Raw genomic sequence first — 18,507 nt, forward strand, 5'->3', positions numbered from 1 at the left:
CAGGGGTCTCCCTGGCCCTGTCTCCCTGTCTTATAGATCCTGATGCCCCCTTGCATCACCATGTCAGGTCTGAAGAATTCTGGCAAATCTCTTGTTAGGAAAAGTGAGATGAGTAGATAGGTGGGGAGAAGTGAGTTTCCTTGATCACTGTTCCCTTGGGGGGGGGAACACCTCTTTTTTAGAGTAAAATTTAAAATGCACAGGTCTTAGAGGAAGCAATTGAGCAGAATTGCTGGATAATCTGGGGTTTTGTTTTACTTCTGATAACAAACGATCGCAGCTCCCCTGTGGAAGAGTAAGGTGTGACTTTATTTAGTGCTTGTTGTGGGCTGGATGTAGTGGGAGAACAGTCCTTGCCAGGTTTTCATATCAGATCTTGTCTTCACTACTTCAGTCAGGAGTAGCCTGAATGTTTATTATTATAACATTTGCTTCCTTCTGATTGTCTTTCAGGTGTAAAAGTAAAAGATCTGATGCAGAATATCAGCAAGTTAACTGAGGAGCTCCGATCTTCTTTGCACTTCTCAGATGGAACCATCAATAGTATTTTAGAAGCAAACATCTCCCACTCAAAGGTGGGGTTGCTGCTTCTGTTCATGGCTAGAGCTGTCAGCCTCCTGTGCTCCTACCCCTACCCCATGGCCAGGGGTCCCCTGTGAACTGTGTGTTGTGTATTTGTTACTTGCTCAGCCATGTCTGACTCTTTGCAACTCCCTGGACTGTAGCCCGTCAGCCTCCTCTGTTCATGAAATTCAGCCAAGAATCCTGGAGTAGGTAGCTCTTCCCTTCTCCAGGGTATCTTCCTGACCCAGGGATCCAATCTGAGTCTCCCGCATTGCAGGCAAATTCTTTACCATCTAAGCCACCAGGGAAGGCCCTGAACCATGTAAATGGAGCCAGAAAGGAGATCACAGAACATGCTGGCAGCCCAAGGGTGTCATGATCCGCTGCCAAGACCTTGGAGTCCTCAATTTCATAATAGTGTCTTTACCAGAGTTCAGTTCAGTTCAGTTGCTCAGTTGTGTCCAACTCTTTGCAACCCCATGAACTGCAGCACACCAGGCTTCCCTGTCCATCACCAACTCCTGGAGCTTGCTCAAACTCATGTCCATCCAGTCGGTGATGCCATCCAACCATCTCATCCTCTGTCATCCCCTTCTCCTTCTGCCTTCAATCTTTCCCAGCATCAGGGTCTTTTCCAATGAGTCTGTTCTTCGCATAAGGTATTGGCCAAAAGATTGGAGTTTCAGCTTCAGCATCAGTCCTTCCAATGAATATTCAGGACTGATCTCCCCTTTTAGGATGGACTGGTTGGATCTTCTTGCAGTCCAAGGGACTCTCAAGAGCCTTTTCCAACACCACAGTTCAAAAGCATCAATTCTCTGGTGCTCAGCTTTCTTTAGGGTCCAACTCTCACATCTATATATAACTACTTAAAAAACCATAGCCTTGACTAGATGGACCTTTGTTGGCAAAGTAACATCTCTGCTTTTTAATATGCTGTCTAGGGTGTGGTCATAGCTTTCCTTCCAAGGAGCTAGCGTCTTTAAATTTCATGGCTGCAGTCACCATCTGCAGTGATTTTGGAGCCCAAAAAAATAAAGTCAGCCACTGTTTCTACTGTTTCCCCATCTGTTTGCCATGAAATGATGGGACTGGATGCTGTGATCTTAGTTTTCTGAATGTTAAGTTTTAAGTCAACTTTTTGACTCTCCTCTTTCACTTTCATCAAGAGGCTCTTTAGTTCTTCTTTTGCTTTTTGCCGTAAGGGTGGTGTCATCTGTGTATCTGAAGTTGTTGATATTTCTCCCTGCAGTCTTGATTCCAGCCTGTGCTTCATCCAGCCTGGCATTTCTCATGATGTACTCTGTATGTAAGTTAAATAAGCAGGGTGATAATATACAGCCTTGACATACTCCTTTCCCGATTTGGAACCAGTTTGTTGTTCCATGTCTGGTTCTAACTGATGCTTCTTGACCTGCATACAGATACAGATTCCTCAGAAAGCAGGTCAGGTGGTCTGGTATCCCCATCTCTTTAAAAATTTTCCACAGTTTATTGTGATCCACATAGTCAAAGGCTTTGGTGTGGTCAATAAAGCAGAAGTAGATGTTTTTCTGGAACTCTCTTGCTTTTTTGATGATCCAGTGGATGTTGGCAGTTTGATCCCTGGTTCCTCTGCCTTTTCTAAATCCAGCTTGAACATCTGGAAGTTCACGGTTCACGTACTATTGAAGCCTGGCTTGGAGAATTTTCAGCATTACTTTGCTAGCGTATGAGATGAGTGCAATTTTGTGGTTGTTTGAACATTCTTGGGCATTGCCTTTCTTTGGGATTGGAGTGAAAACTGACCTTTACCAGTCTTGCAGCCACTGCTGAGTTTTCCAAATTTGCTGCCATGTTGAATGCAGCACTTTCACAGCATCATCTTTTAGGATTTGAACTAGCTCAACTGGAACTCCATCACCTCCACTGGCTTTGTTCGTAGTGATGCTTCCTAAGGCCCACTTGACTTCACATTCCAGGATGTCTGGCTCTAGGTGAGTGATCACACCATCATGGTTATCTAGGTCATGAAGATCTTTTATGTATAGTTCTTCTGTGTATTCTTGCCACATCTTCTGCTTCTGTTAGGTTCATACCATTTCTGTCCTTTTTTGTGCCCATCTTTGCATGAAATGTACCCTTGGTATCTCTAATTTTCTTGAAGAGATTGCTAGTCTTTCCCATTCTATTGTTTTCCTCTATTTCTTTTCATTGATCACTGAGGAAGGCTTTCTTATCTCTCCTTGCTGTTCTCTGGAACTCTGCATTCAAATGGGTATATCTTTCCTTTTCTCCTTTGCCTTTCACGTCTCTTCTTCCCATAGCTATTTGTAAGGCCTCCTCAGACAACGATTTTGACTTTTTGCATTTCTTTTTCTTGGGGAGGGTCTTGACTGTCTCCTGTACAGTGTCACAAACTTCTGTCCATAGTTCTTCAGGCACTCTTTCTATCAGATCTAATCCCTTGAATCTATTTGTCACTTCCACTGTATAATCATAAGGGATTTGATTTAGGTCATTCCTGTATAATCTAGTGGTTTTCCCTACTTTCTTCAATTAAAGTCTGAATTTGGCAACAAGGAGTTGATGATCTGAGCCTCAGTCAGCTCCCAGTCTTGTTTTTGCCGACTGTATAGAGTTTCTCCATCTTGGGCTGCAGAGAATATAATCAATCTGATTTCAGTGTTGACCATCTGGTGATGTCCATGTGTAGAGTCTTCTCTTGTGTTGTTGGAAGAGGGTGTTTGCTATGACCAGTGTGTTCTCTTGGCAAAACTCTGCTAGCTTTTGCCCTGCTTCATTTTGTACTCCAAGGCCAAATTTGCCTGTTACTCTGGGTATCTCTTGACTTCCTACTTTTGCGTTCCTGTCCCCTATAATGAAAAGGACATCTTTTTTGGGTGTTAGTTCTAGAAGGTCTTGTAAGTCTTCATAGAACTGTTCAACTTCAGCTTCTTCAGCATTACTGGTCAGGGCATAGACTTGGATTACCGTGATATTGAATGGTTTGCCTTGGAAATGAACAGAGATCTTTCTGTCGTTTTGAGACTGCATCCAAGGACTGTGTTTCGGAGTCCTGTTGACTATGATGGCTACTCCATTTCTTCTAAGGGATTCCTGCCCGCAGTAGTAGGTATAATGGTCATCTGTGTTAAGTTCACCCATTCCAGTCCATTTTAGTTCACTGATTCCTAAAATGTTGATGTTCACTCTTGCCATATCTCCTGTTTGACCACTTCCAATTTGCCTTGATCCATGGACCTAACATTCCAGCTTCCTATGCACATCTTTACAATTGTTCTCTGGACTTTACCAAGTTAGAAAGGGTAAAACTGGTGGTGATGTTCGTTCCCGATTCCCAAACTGATTTGCTCTCAGTAGGGAATACTGTACAAGCTGGCCGCACCGTTGGAGCAGTGTGATGGCAGTGGGCAGTCCTCTGGCTGGCGGGTGAGGGACACCGAGGAGGGCCCTGAGTGAGGAGATGGGGACACGGGCTGGGTTTGCCCATGGAGGGCAGAGTAGGTGAATTTCATCTGGAACCTCCGCAAGTGCTTTGCTGAGATCCCCTTTTGGCTGGTCGCATGGGGGTGTACTCCCCTGTTGGTAAAGAATCTGCCTGCAGTGTGGGAGACCCAGGTTTGATCGCTGGGTCAGGAAGAACCCCTGGAGAAGGAATGGCAACCCACTCCAGTGTTCTTGCTTGGCAAATCCCAGGGACAGAGGAGCCTGGCGGGCTCTAGTCCGTAGCAACTGAAGCGACTTAGCGCAGCAGAGTTGCTCCCTCATTGGCGAGCGGCCACCAGGTGTCGCTGACGCTCTGCCGCCGGAGGGCTGCGGTTCCGAGGCGCCTTTGCCGTTGAGGTGCAGTGCTTTCTTTGTGTGTGTCCTCCCGGCCATGTGAGTCACTGCGGATGGTCGCCTAAGTAGCTGGATGGTGAGGCTATTGGCAGGGCCATTTAAAAAGCTTGCATTCTTGGGATTCAAATTAGTAATGAAAGTTATTAATATTTGCTGTGCTACCTAAGTGGGTACACGAACTCATGTATGCCTACAAATCTGAGATAATAGATTCATGTTTGGTTAGGTGACACTTGGGACCCTAGATTCTTCTAGGTTGTTAGGTTGTTGGCAGCATCTCTTAATACATATTATCTGTGGTAACTTTTCAGCATTTCTCTCTTTGAACTTCTCTGCCTTACGCTCAGTCAGTGTTGAGTTCATCACCTACCTCAGAGGTCTCAGAGCTTCTAGAACGTGGAGTCTGCAGTTCCCTGAAGGCAGCAGGTGTCTGTGGGCTGGCTTGCGAGATAAATAGACGTGTTTGTGCAGCAAGGTTCCAGAAGCAGGTGTGAGGTGGGATTTCAGTGTAAATCGTGACTGGCGGGGCCCCTGGGCGTGAGGAGCCGCCCCGTGGATGGGGCTGAGGGCTCAGACGGAAATGAGGAGAAACCCCCGGCTGTGAAAAGTCACGGGAGAGCCACAGCTTGGGAGACTCGGGTCAGCGTTCCCGAGGAGGCAGAAAGGGACGGAGCCAGGCCGACTGATGGGGACACGGGCACCCGGGAAGCCCTCTCTCTCCACGCTCTGTCTGTGAACGCCTGTATCTCCAGGTTAACACCCAAATCATAGACTTCTGGGTCCTGGAGTCCACCTCCCGCACTGCTAGCCGGGACTGAATCCCCGCCACCCGCCCTGAGACCAACCAAGCTTCTTAACGCTGGGATGCGGTGTTCTTGGCTCAGGTCAGCGGTGACTTCCTCCCTGTCTGTTGCAGGCCATGTTTTTATTCTTTTAAATGTCACAGTGAGGTCTAAGGGTTCAGGACCAGATAGACTGAGAGAGCAGCCAGAGGCTCTTCTCCTCCCTGGATTCTCTCAGCTGGGGAAGACTGGGTTCTAGCATCCTCAGCAGGTTTGTCCCTTCCCTACCCCCAGCAGCCAGGTACTTGTGGAGGGAGGACAGGAAGGGGCGCCCCGGCTCCCTTTTCTCCTGGGAGGCTTCTAAAGGGAGGAGGTATTCTGAAACCTTGTCTTGTTTACCTCCCTCGGGCAGAAATGTGTGCATTTGGTGGGCCTGGCACAGTTTCTCTCACTCAGGCTGTTCAGTGAACACCAGGAACAACTGGTGCCCTGTTAGCTGAGAGATGCTGGTCAGGGTTCAGCCAGCTCCACACATCCCATTTGTTACAGTGCGTAAGGCTTGTCTTCTGGAGAGCTGCAATGGGTAGTTCCTGGTGTAACTCGCTTCAGAGCAGACCCCGGTAAACAACTGGCTCATTCTGGCCTATTTCTTACCTGAGAAAGACAGAAAGAATTACTTTGTGAGTGGAGTTAAGAGTTTCTGGCCCCCACAAAGGACTGTGGCCATGTGTGCTCTTTAAGGGACTTCTCTGGTAGTCTGGTGGCTGAGACTCCCAGCTCCCAAAGCAGGAGGCCTGAGTTGCATCCCTGGTCAGGGACCTAGATCCTACATGCTGCAACTGAAGATCCCACATGCCACAGTGAAGATCAAAGATCTTGAGTGCTGCAGCTAAGACCTGGTGCATTAAAATGCATCAGTAGTAAATAATATTGGAAAAAAGGCACTGCCAGCCACAGAGCATCTTACCTGAGGGAGCTGCTGCTCGCTGTGCCTGCAGGTAACCCCACTCCCGTGGCTTCAGACTGGAGCTTACATAAGGTCCTTTTAACTTGGGGAACTTCAGACCCTCACTGCCAGTAAATAAACAAAAACATTGAATGACCCCTTCTAATGGGGCCGCTCTTTCATTACTCACATTTATATAAATATCTTTAAGCCTAAGTCTTAAGCTTGATTGCACTAATTTCTACAAAAAGTATTTCTTACTGGTTCCGGCCAGTTATTCTAACCATCAAGGTGTTTTCAGTCCTGATCTACTTTGCAGAATGTCATTTGCCTCTCAACATGGCCAGTCACAGAGGAGAAGACCACACCTTCTATATTTTCATTCGTGTTATTAATGTAGAAAGATGCTTGTGACCCGAGGAGGCGCCAGCCCACACCTGTTTAACACTTCGGGCCTTTAAACCCGCTGTAGCACAACTGCTAACTTGCATGTGTGCGTGTGTGCTAGGTCACTCAGTCATGACCGACTCTTTGCAGCCCCATGGACCGTAGCCCACCAGGCTCCTCTGTCCATGGGATTCTCCAGGCGAGAATATTGGAGTGGGTTGCCATGTGCTCCTCCAGGGGATCTTCCTGACCCAGGGATTAAACCTGCATCTCTATGTCTCCTGCATTGGGCAGGAGGGTTCTTTACCATTAATGCCCTGATAACATACTAGTCTGATAACTCTGCCTTCTAAAGAAAATGACTTTGTATCGATCTGGATGGTTTTAGCAATTGCCATATTCTTAAAGGGCTCGTGGCTAACCCAGGATCAGAATTCACACCAGGACTGACATTATCTGCCAGTCATTGCTAAAGTTTACTTCAAGAGATAAAGCTAAGGTGGTTTTAACTTTCCTCTTGGCTTCTAAAACACTCTTGGTAATAGAATGTTGTACTGTCTGAAGCCCTGGGAGGAGAGGGTCCTGGGGATGGGCTGGGGTGGGGGTCCTGGGTGGGGAGTGAGTTTCCCACCAGGCCTGCAGCTGGCGGGTGACTGTCTTGGGGGCAGGCCCTCCCCTTACTGCCACCTCTGGACAAGACAGGGGGCTTGATGCTGGCCCACAGACTTTTCGTGGGAGTATGGGAGCAAAGAAGGAATTCACTCATTTTACTCTCGTTCTTAAAGTCAATACTTTTCAATCACTAAACCCATCTACTTCTTACACATCTTTCTTCACATTCCAGTAAGTCAAGCTCTGTTTTGCTGTTAGCCTCGTGTCAGCTATAATGGATGTCACTGGGCTGTGTGTCATTTATAATGATCTCATTTGCTTCTCCCTTTGGAGCACTTTTGGGTCTTGTTATCATCTCTTTTGCTCAGATGGATAATGACCTCTGGGAGGTCACACAGGAGGAGTTGGAGTTGCCTTATTCTGGATCCTTCCTGAGTCCTCCCCACGGTCTTCCCACTGTGTGTGGCTGCAGCCCTTCCCGACGGTCTCAGAGCCACCTCCTGCCCTCTCATCTCACCCCATCCAGGCCTCTTCATTGTGCAGGCAGATCCGAGCCCGATGGGGCCCCGGGAGCCAGGCCGCAGCTCCTCTCTGTCCTATAGAAACTGGTACTTAGCATCCAACCCCACTTCTTTGCTTTGACAAAAGCGGAGGTGGCCCAGTCACCTCCTGTGATGTTCCCATCCTTCCCGGTCACTGTCGGGGCTTCTGTCGCAATTAGGCTGAGAACAGTGATTCCTCGCAATGTTTCTGTGTGCCTCTGAGTCTGAAATTACCAGCTGTGCAAACCCACCTCTGAACTGCTGCTCTGAGCACAGTTAGGGTTTTGGCAGATCCCAGGAAACAAGCTCCTGCTTGAAATGCAAATATCTCTCCTGGTGATCACTTCCACTTTTATAGGAAGTCTGTGAATGTGGATGAATGTCTCATTGAGTGTGTGCCTGTGTGCTTGGATTGCAGTGGTGGGCTGCCCTGGACCCCTGTCCCTGAAGTTTTCCAAGCCAGATGTGGACACATAGGAAAGGTGCTGGCAACTTGGCGTCCACATGTTTAATTAAACTGCTTGGACCAGTCTGAGCTGAAAGATGACTGACTCTAAAACGGTTTCACCCATGATATTCCGAGGCCAACAAAACTGAGTATTTTCTCTGTTTTTCTTACTCCCTGCCTGTTTCAGGTGCCTTTTGAGCAGGGAAAGTGGTCACAGTAAAATTGAAAACAAAGATAAAGAATGAAGTAGGGAAGCACAGAGCAGGCATGGAAGCAAACACGATGCAAGGTGCTGTTCCTCTGTGTGGGGTGGCCGTGAGGTTTCTGCATGAAGGCAACCCCTGGGACCTCCGCATTGGTTGAAAGACATGTATACAAGTTTTAAGACAAATGTTGGCTTTGGGGCTAAATTCTAAGAGACGCATGGAATATGATCCTGCTTGGGGACCACGCTTGATGCTGAGATGATGCAGAGGAACCCTCACCAGCTGGTTCTGGTTGGTGTACACATGAGACCAGGCACAGTGATCCCGACTCAAGGAGAACTTCCATGGAAGTCTGTTTTACAGAACTGGCCAAAGAGGGGCTTCCCTAATCAAAGCGAAGGGTGGATGTGCATTACCCCCCAACCCCTCTTTGAAACCCTCTTTCAACCAGAGGCATGCACCTTCCCTTAGAGACCATGATGGAAACAGTGGAACAAGGAAATCTTTCCCAAGGTACATCTGTGCCTCATAAGTCCCCTGTGGAAAAAGTGCTTTTGGTTAATTAGGCATGAAAGCAACATCTCTCTCAAAGATTCAAAATGTCCATCAGCATACTAAATTCTCTCTCTGTTTGTGATGGTTAGTTTTATATGTCTATAAGGCTAGGCCACAGTACCCAGATATTTGGCCAGATAGCAATCTAAGTGTCCCTGTGAAGTTATTTTTAGATGAGATTAACATTGAAATCTGTAGACTTTGTGCAGATGTTTGTTGTTCAGTTGCTCAGTTGTGTCCGATTCTTTGCAGCCTCATGGACTGCAGCATGCCAGGCTTCCCTGTCCCTCACCATCTCCCCAAGCTTGCTCAAACTCATGTCCATTGAATCAATGACACCATCCAACCATCTCATCCTTTGTTGCCCCCTTTTCCTCCTGCCCTCAATCTTTCCTAGCATTAGGGTCTTTTCCAGTGAGTCAGCTTTTTGCATCAGGTGGCCAACGTGTTGGACCTTCAGCTTTAGCATCAGTCTTTCCAATGAGTACTCAGGGTTGATTTCCTTTAGGACTGACTGGTTTGATCTCCTTGAAGTCCAGTCTTGAGCGGATTACTCTTTGTACTGTGGGTGGGCCTCATCCAATCAGTTGAAGAACTAAGTGAAAAGACAGAGGCTTCCCGAGGAAGGGGGAGTTCTGCCTCCAGATGGCTCCTGGGGCTAATCTGCCACAGTGGCTTGTCCCTGGGCTTCCCTGATGCTAGCTGACCCTGCAGAGTGTGATCTTGCCAAGCCCCTACAACTGAGTGAGCCAGTTCCTTAAAAAAATCTCCTGGAAGATGCACATCCTATAGTTTGTTTCTCTGGAGAACTCCCATTAATCTGTCATTCTACTTCTTAATGATTTTGGGGTCTCTTTATGGCATTACCTGAAAACATCTGATGAGTTCTCCATGTTCACAAGGCTCCTAATAAGGGAATAGTACCTCTTGTTCACAGAGGGTCCCGCTTGGTTGGAATGTTTTGCAGTAATCGCAGCCATCAGGGTATGAACACAACAGGAAGTCTGCTGTTTGTTTTAAATTTTGCTTTATAATTTGTCACATTAACCGGAAGATCATTAACTGGAATTCATTCATAACGCAGCCCCAGCCCTCTCGCAGAGGGAACAGCAGTGTGCCCAGGAGCAGCACAGCTGTCCCCAGGCCCTGCTTTTCACTCTGTTTGCCTTTTCTTGTCAAAAATGATACCTGGCTTGGAAATCTGGTTTCCAGTTGGAGATGGAGGAGAAAAAATAGTTCACACTGATAGCAATGAGAAATAAAAAAAACTGATAACCTGAGAGCAAAGGCTAAGACTCACTATCAGAGAGAGACACAGACATGACTTCTGAGAGCATCTGTGGTGGAGGGCGGGTGGCAGCTGGGGGCCTGAAGGCCCCAAGTCGTCTCTCTGTTGCATACAGCTTCAGGGGATTATGCGTACGTTTTAGAAACCTTTTCATTCAGAATGTTTAAAATAGAACAGAGTTTGGGGAATCCATGACACTGCAGGTAAAGCCTCAGTGTCTTGGGAGAATGGGCTTTCCAAGGTCTCATCTCTGGGGGAGTTCTGAGTCCTGGGGCTGCACGTCTCAGGCGTAGTTACGTCCAACCCTCATGCTTCGACAGGTGCTGTCCAGCGTCCTGACAGTGGCTTTGTCTGGAAGCTGCAACAGGGACGTCCTTCGGCTCCTGCTCCAGTTCCCTGAAGACGGAAAGTCTGAGTCTGTTGCGAGGGAGCTGTGTGGCCTGCCCAGGGCCCAGGTGTTTTCCGTGATTGTGGTGTTGGCTCGAAACCTGGACCTGCGGAACTTTGTTTACAAAGTAAGGGGAAGACGGGTGCTGGCCTGGCTCGGGCAGCATGAGGGGCCGGTGTGGGTGCATCAGGGCCAGCAAGGCTGGTGCAGACTTCACAGCCTTGGCCTGTTCCAGAGCCCCCTGGGCACCATCTCTGGGTGGGGGGTCTCGGAGCCAAGGGTTGCTCAGGAGACTTTCTGGGGTCCTTACAGTTAGGCCTGTCAGGACGTTTGGCGCAGCATTAGTGTCAGTCATTGTGCTCAGTGGGAAGGACCAGTGAACAGAATCACCACCCGAGCTTAGCACCTGTTCCCTCCTCTTTGCTGGGCACTGGTCTGACTTTCTCCGGGAGGCTGGGTTCTGCTGCCCATCACCCCCAGTGGCCCCTCTGAGTCAGAGCCACTCCCCTACTTTGGCCATGACCTCCTCTGCCCCCTTTTACATCCTGGGGCAACGGACTGTGTCCCATGAGTGGACGTGCCCACCTCTGCCGGGGCCTGTCCAGGAGAAGGTGTGCAGATGGTGGGGGCATGGGGCAGCCCCTTCCTGTGTGAACTAGCTTGTTACCTGCCCACTCCCAGTAGGTGAGGGGAGGGAGATGGGAAGAACCGAGGGTTATAGTGTGAGCGATAAGGAGTTGATGGTAACCATGGGGACAGCTGCTCGGGGGAGCCCAGTCACCCTCTGCACACAGGAGTTATGCCCGAAGGATTGCACGCACATGGCTTATGGCCTCAATCTTGTGCTCTTGGTCCTACCTCTTCTAGAACATCCTCATCTTCCGGCCTCCACTCTGTTTATGTTTCCAGGCCCTTCACCCTTGACCTCTAGGGGCGGGTCTTGCTCCACGTTTCTCCCCAGGGAGATCAGCCGACATCTGGGCCGATCAGAGTTAGCACAGTGGCTTTAGGTGCTCCACATCCCAGAGGACAGTTTTGGGCTTAGGAAGAGGCAGATTTGCAGTCCAGTCGTGTTTCCTTCGTGGCCTCTTTTCAGTAACTCCAAGAATCCAGTGGGTGGATGTTGGATTACACACACACACACACAACAAAGAATAACTCTCAGAATGAGAATTAATTCTGAACGTTTCAGAATTTTCATTTCAAGCCCACAAGCGGGAGAATGGTTGTGTCCTGAATGTCTCCATGACTGGTGGGGCCGCCCCCATTGAGGTGTGTTCGGGCCTCCGGCTCACGTGCAGGTGGGCGGGTCCTGTGCTCAGCACGTCTGTCTTCACTGTGCCACGGGCACTTCAGGAAATGTGCTGCCCGGCGGAGGCCAGCTCTCTCACGCACACAGAAGCGACTGATTTGAAACTGGTGCTTCTCGGTCCCAGACAATTACTTTGATAAGAGCCATAGTGATGAAATACTGGGTTATAGTCGCTCTCCCAGACACCATGAAATCGACACCACTGTTAGTAACACCAGCTGCTTCTAGACGCCTGGCTCCAGGGAAGCCTGTTGGTCCATGGTGATGCTGCGGGTGTTAGAGCCCCATGGACGCACATGGGAGCCACACCCAGCCCAGTTATCAGCAGGCTCAGCCTATGCCCTGGGCCTCTCCACTGGCAGCGATGCTAAGGTGCATTTCACAAAACACCATTTGCGGTTAATGTCCAGGGCGTTCCCCTGGCCCGTAGGTGCTGGGTCTCAAATCCGGCCACGCCCAACAGCCAGTGTCCCCGAGGGCAACTTCTCAGGTGCAGCCGCGGTTAGGAAGGTCGGTGGAAATGTGACAAGACCTGCACTGCCTTTGCTCCTGTCCAAGGTGTCTCTGTTGCCTTAACTGAGGACAGTCGCTGTGTTTTGAGCAGAGAGAGTATGTGAGGGGCAGAGTGGGACTTGGGTCCCGTGGGTCAGGGGCAGAGCCAGCAGCCTTGTGGCAGGAGCAGAATTGTTAGGGGCCAAGGCCTGAGTCTGCAAACCTACTGTGCCGCCTCCACCTCTGTACCAAGAGGCCATGTTTGTTGACTTGCCCATTCATGCAGAGACTGGTATTTTTGGGAAATTTTTATTTATTTATTTATTCATTGACATTTCCTCCTAACAGTCTTCAAAAAGCCTTTTTTTTTGATCTGGACCATTTAAAAATCTTTATTGAATTTGTTGCAATATTGTTTCTGTTTTCTGTTTTGGTCTTTTGGCCATCAGGCATGTGGGATCTTAGCCCCCCCCCCCCCCCCCCCCCCGCCCCCGGGGGATTGAACACCAGCCCCTGCATTGGAAGGCAAAGTCTTAACCACTGGACCACTGGACTGCCAGGGAAGTCCCATGACAATCTTTTAAAAATTTTTTTAACCTTTTAAATTGTAGTTGGTTTATAGTATTGTGTTAGTTTCAGATATGTAGCACAGTGATTCACTTATACATACATAACTATTTTTTCAGGTTCTTTCCCCTTATATGTGTGTGCTCAGTCATTTCAGTTGTGCCTGATTCTTTGCAACCCTGTGGACTGTAGCCCACCAGGCTCCTCTGTCCATGGGATTCTCCAGGCGAGAATACTGGAGTGGGTTGCCATGCCTTCCTCCAGGGGATCTTCCCAACCCAGGGATCAAACCCAAGTCTTCTGCAACTCCAGCACTGCAGGCAGATTCTTTACCACTGAGCCACCCAGGAAGCTCCTTTCCCCTTATGCTGCCGCTGCTACTGCTGCTAATTCGCTTCAGTCGTGTCCGACTCTGTGTGACCCCATAGACGGCAGGCTCCCCCGTCCCTAGGATTCTCCAGGCAAGAATACTGGAATGGGTTGCCATTTCCTTCTCCACTGCGTGAAAGTGAAGTCGCTCAGTCGCTGACTCTTAGCGACCCCATGGACTGCAGCCTACCAGGCTCCTCCATCCATGGGATTTTCCAGGCAAGAGTACTGGAGTGGGGTGCCATTGCCTTCTCCTTCCCCTTATAGGAAAGGGCAAATAACCTCATAAATTATTACAAAACATTGAGTAGAGTTCCCTGTGCTAACCAACCAGTATTGCCAAAGGCTGTTCTAGTCCCTGTGGCCACATCAGTGACCACGACAGGCAAAAATCCCTGCCTCCATGGACTTTGCATCCCCGAACCGAGAGGATGCTGTTCATAAGTCAAGTGCAGAGCATATCAGTGGTGACGGCACAGGTGGGTTCCAGGATAAGGAGACACTGATGTCTCTAAAGCACCCATGTTGCATTCCTGGCCCTGATCATCCAGCTGTGGTGCTGTGGGAGCCCTTGCATCTCTCTGAACTCAGGTTCTTCACCCACACAACCAGCCCCAGCACACAGCCTGCAGGGATGAGGAGAACTGGAAAGGATGTGTGTGCTGTGACCCAGGGAGGCAGTGGGTAAATGGAAACTGTCTCACATGTAACAACTGTCTCATTTTGACCCTCTTAAATTTCCACTCAGGGCACCACAAAGACAGAAATATTTTTTTTAGACTAAAAAACAATGTTTTTTAGTTCTATCATTTTGCTCTTGTTTTCCAATTCAGTAATTTCTGCTTTTATCATTATTATTAAATATCTCCCTTTTGATCTCTTTAGGGGTAATTTTGTTGCTCATTTTCCAACCTCTTAAATTGGATACTTAATTATTCAATTCTTTTGTAAATGTGAGTATTCAAGGTTAAGACTCAGCCTTTAGATACAGATGCGAACTATTTTGGGCTTCCCAGGTGGTGCTTGTGGTAAAGAACCTGCCTGCCAATGTAGGAGATGTAAGAGATCCAGGTTCAATCCCTGGGTTGGAAAGATTCCCTGGAGGAGGGCATGGCAACCCACTCCAATATTCTTGCCTGGAGAATCCCATGGACAGAGGAGCCTGGTGGGCTACAGTCCATAGGGTTGTAAAGAGTAAGACATGCCTGAAGTGACTTCGCACACATCACTGATTGTTTTATTTATTAATTTGTTTATTTTTGGCCACATGGCAGGTGGGATCCTAGGTCCCCCACCAGGGATCAAATCCTTCCCGTGTGCAGTAGAAGTATGGAGTCTTAACCACTGGACCGCCAGAAAAGTACTAGAAAGAAGAATTTTTCAAGTGATTTGAATTTTAACAATAGGTCACATCTGCCCCTGCTTTATGTGCTGACAATCCCGGGGCGGTAGAGTGTGCTCCAGAAATGGAGTTGAGAGAGGGGACCTCATAGGGCACAACAGAGGTGTCTCCCAGGCTCAAGAGAATAAAATCAAATAACACTCTTCACTCGCTTCACTGTACCAGCGAGGCTCAAGAGGTCCCAGGTCCAGCGTTGGTTATGTCGTGTTGTGTTTCTTTTGAGACTCTGCTTCCTGCTGAAGCCAGCACCCTGCTGAGCGCCCTGCTAGACGTCGTGTCCAGCCTCAGCCACCTGCTTCCCAGAGCTGGCCGCGTCCTCGAACGCCTTCCTGCATTCCTCCATGAATTTAAGATCACTGCTTTGCTGGATGCACCTGACTTCCAGCAGGTGGGTGTTTGATCTTGGCCCCGGGAAAGGTGTGCATTCACTGTGTCTTTGTGTTTGCATCTTTGTTTTTCTTTCTTTTCCAACGTCTGAAATGTGCATTGATGACCAAGCATGGGGCTGAGGGGACCTTTTAGTGGTTCTGGAGGCAGCAGTGTCATGACATCATGATGAAGAGCAAAGCCTGGGGTGTCCTTCAACATCCGAAGAACCAGACTCCAGGGATGCACATCCATCCACGCACATGTGTTTTCTGTGACCGAAGAAATCACAGAATTGATCATCCACACAAATGAAATTCCAGGGGTTTGTTTAGCTTCTCAGAGAATACATTGCTTTCAAAAACCTTGATACATTTATTTGCACACAAATAACTGGCTTCCAGATTACGTATCGCAAATATAAACACAAAGTCCAGTGAGGTTAGTATCCTGAGGTTCGTTTTGCTTGGACTCTGTCTGCCTGGAATGAAATGGTGGGGAGAGGGTTGTGTGGGGGCTTGCGGAGGGAGGGGCAGGGTGAGGGGTGGGTGGTGTGTCCTTGGACCTACCTTGGAGGCCGTACTCGGGTTCATCATCAGCTGAGGGCTGCTTTGATGACCCTCAGGCATCTGGGAAATTTGGTTGTAGAGACACATATTCATACTATTGATTAGTCTGAGTTAGTGATATTTATTGATTAATAATTTATGTGTGTGTATGACATTTGTCTCTTCATATAGACCAGCAAAATCAAGGACAGAAAAGACTAAAGCTCAGATACCATAGCTTTGATGTGGTGACAATCTCTTGTGTTCCTTTGGAGGAGGGACGGCAGGCTCAGGAGCCTGTGAGGGAGTCACTCTAAGCCACTGTTTGCCTGGGGTTTATTTTTCTTTTGTTCTCAGGCTTCACAGGGTAACCAGGCCAGAAGTTCAGCCATTGGTTCTTTCCAATCTTTGATGAAGATGGTTTGCAAGGACCAAGCATCTTTCTTCAGCAGCTCTGACACCTTTCTTAACTTGCCTAGAGTTAATGAACTCTTAGGAGATGACAAAGAGAAATTCAACATTCCTGAAGATTCAAGTAAGAAAACAGTAATCCATATGTGTTTAGATTAATTTGCATTTTGATAATTAGCCCTGCTTTGTACAAGATACTCAGTCTGTGTGGAAAATGGGTACATACTTGCCAAGAATTTCCTGTTCCACTGTTCAACCTGTATCCTTCATTCAGTGTAAAGTCAATGAATGCTGGCCTGGCAGTTGGCTTTGCAAGACCCCTGCACCCTCGAGCACAGGCTAATTCTGTCACCTGTGATGCCAAGGAGCTGGATCTTAAAATTCCAGTGCACCTGAAGCCCCAGCCCTTTGGGGCCCTGGGATAGCCAGTGACAGTGAGAGGTCGGGCCCAGAGACCAGGAGCAGCATTTTGGTCCCTGCAGGATGGCTGTCTCACAAAGCCAGGGGAGCTGTAGGTAGCCTCCCACAAACTTGACTTCTAGGTAAAGCTGAGTAGCAAATAACAGCAGAGTTAAAAGTTATTTCCTGGCCCCACTTTAAGCGGCTGCATTTTAATTGGAAGGACAGACTAAGGGTAAGTGTGCTGATCAAGGTTTAGACTGTTCAGTCCCACCAACAAGTTGTGTGTCTTTGGTCCTGTGACTTCATGTCTCTGAATTATGTTCATCTTGTGTTTAACATGGAAACTTAATAGCTGCCTCATAAGGTTGTTGTGAGAGGTAGTAGGTGTGTCCTACTAACTGTGAGGACAGTGCTCCAGTGTGTCCTAGTGTGTTCATTACTCTTCCATGCTGCACAGAGAGTCAGTGGTTTAGGACACACGCACTCAGCATCTCATAGTCTGTATGGGCCACAGTCTGAGTGCTGACTAGCTGGGTCCTCTGTCGGGACTGACACGGCTGCAGTGAGAGTGTCGATCAGGGCTGGGTCCCGTTGGAGGTGGCTGTTGGTAGAGCTCACGTTCTTGCAGGTGTAGGAACCCTGGTGGCTGTGTCTTTAAGGACAGCAGTGCATGTCTTTGACGGGGAGGCTCCTGGACTCTTAAAGGGTTTGGCTGATGTTTCGGCCAAGGAAACCTCCCCTTTGATCAACTCCAAGTCAGAATCCCTGCACCAGGCCCAGATGACCTGACCACGGGTGTGTCCACACGACCAGGCGTGAGTGCCTTGAAGCCGTCTTAGACTTCTGTCTGCCGTGCCCACCACACCTCTTTCTATACTTGTGCCTGGGATGGGTGGAGGTGTCGATGGGGCGAGGGGAAGGGAGAGAGCTGGGCTGCCTAGAGGAGGAGCTGCAAGGTGTCCTCAGGGCCGCCCTAGAGACAGCGCGTTGGAGTGTTCATCAGCTGATGGGTAATTGGGTGGCAGTGTGGATACACGTGAAGGCTATTAATGTGAATAATTTTGTTGCCTCCTATACTCATCCTCATTTCTTCTTTTTTCTTGCATATGGGTTTTTTGAGGATTATTGATTTGTTCATCAAATCCAGTCATTCAGCCATTTATCCATCCATTTATCCTTTCATCTTCCCAACTATGGATCCATTCATCCTTCTATTGAGCCATTGATACAACCATCCATCCACCCATCTGTCCATCCATTCAGCCATCCATCCACGCATCCACTCATCTATCCATCCAGCCATCCATTCATCCATCCGGTCATTCGGCTAACACTGAGGACCAGTCTTTCTGGGTTCTTTCATACATTTATTTCAAATGATTATCACACTAACCATAGGAAATAATAATACCTTCCTTTTTCAGTTGACATGATAGAAGCTCAGAGAAGGTTAAGTGACTTGCCCAAGTTCACGCAGCTCCCAAGTGGCAGATGTCAGGATTCTTGGTTTCAGATTTCTTTTTATGTTCATATTCTTATGTGTTTTCCAAGCTAAATATTGCCACCATCTATATTAATCTTATAATTTAAAGTGTAAGTTATTAAAGTATCAGTAAGAAGAACAACCTCTGTACGTAATGCTATAAAAAGTCATTATGGAATCATGCACTTAATTTATAGTTTGTGAAATTATTTCTTTCAATTTTATTGTGTTTATTGAATAAAAGGAATTTGCTTTTATTTTCAAATGGGGAATTTAGAAAGATGAAACTAATAGTGAAAATTATCATAACAGTAACTTTCATATACTGGGTATTACAGATAATGGTATCAAAGCTAAGATAATATTTTCATTTTAAATGTTCTCTTTGGGAGTAAAAGAATGGGTTATACTGAAGCATTTATCACTAGCTTAAAACCTTTAATATTTGATTACTAATCATTATCGTGGTAAAGGCACCACCTTCATTACGTACCTATTGGTTTAGTCAAGTAGACCTTCCGTTGAAACCAACCAGCACCACAGCAGGTATGAGTGCCATCATGAGGAACTGATATTTGGGTGAAAGCTAGGGTC

General features: G+C 47.8%; 1 protein-coding gene across 1 annotated transcript in view; it reads left to right on the forward strand.

The window, feature by feature from the left end:
• The window catches only part of ABCA13 (ATP binding cassette subfamily A member 13), a 335,379-nt gene that overhangs the window by 50,568 nt on the left and 266,304 nt on the right, over positions 1–18,507 (forward strand). The window contains exons 20-23 of the mRNA XM_070477641.1: positions 454–575; positions 10,494–10,688; positions 14,927–15,091; positions 15,975–16,152. Coding sequence (XP_070333742.1) covers positions 454–575; positions 10,494–10,688; positions 14,927–15,091; positions 15,975–16,152 — 660 coding nt within the window. The remainder of the gene's footprint in view (positions 1–453; positions 576–10,493; positions 10,689–14,926; positions 15,092–15,974; positions 16,153–18,507) is intronic.

Source organism: Odocoileus virginianus, chromosome 1 (assembly GCF_023699985.2).
Source record: "Odocoileus virginianus isolate 20LAN1187 ecotype Illinois chromosome 1, Ovbor_1.2, whole genome shotgun sequence".
In the NCBI taxonomy this organism is placed as follows: Eukaryota; Metazoa; Chordata; class Mammalia; order Artiodactyla; family Cervidae; genus Odocoileus; species Odocoileus virginianus.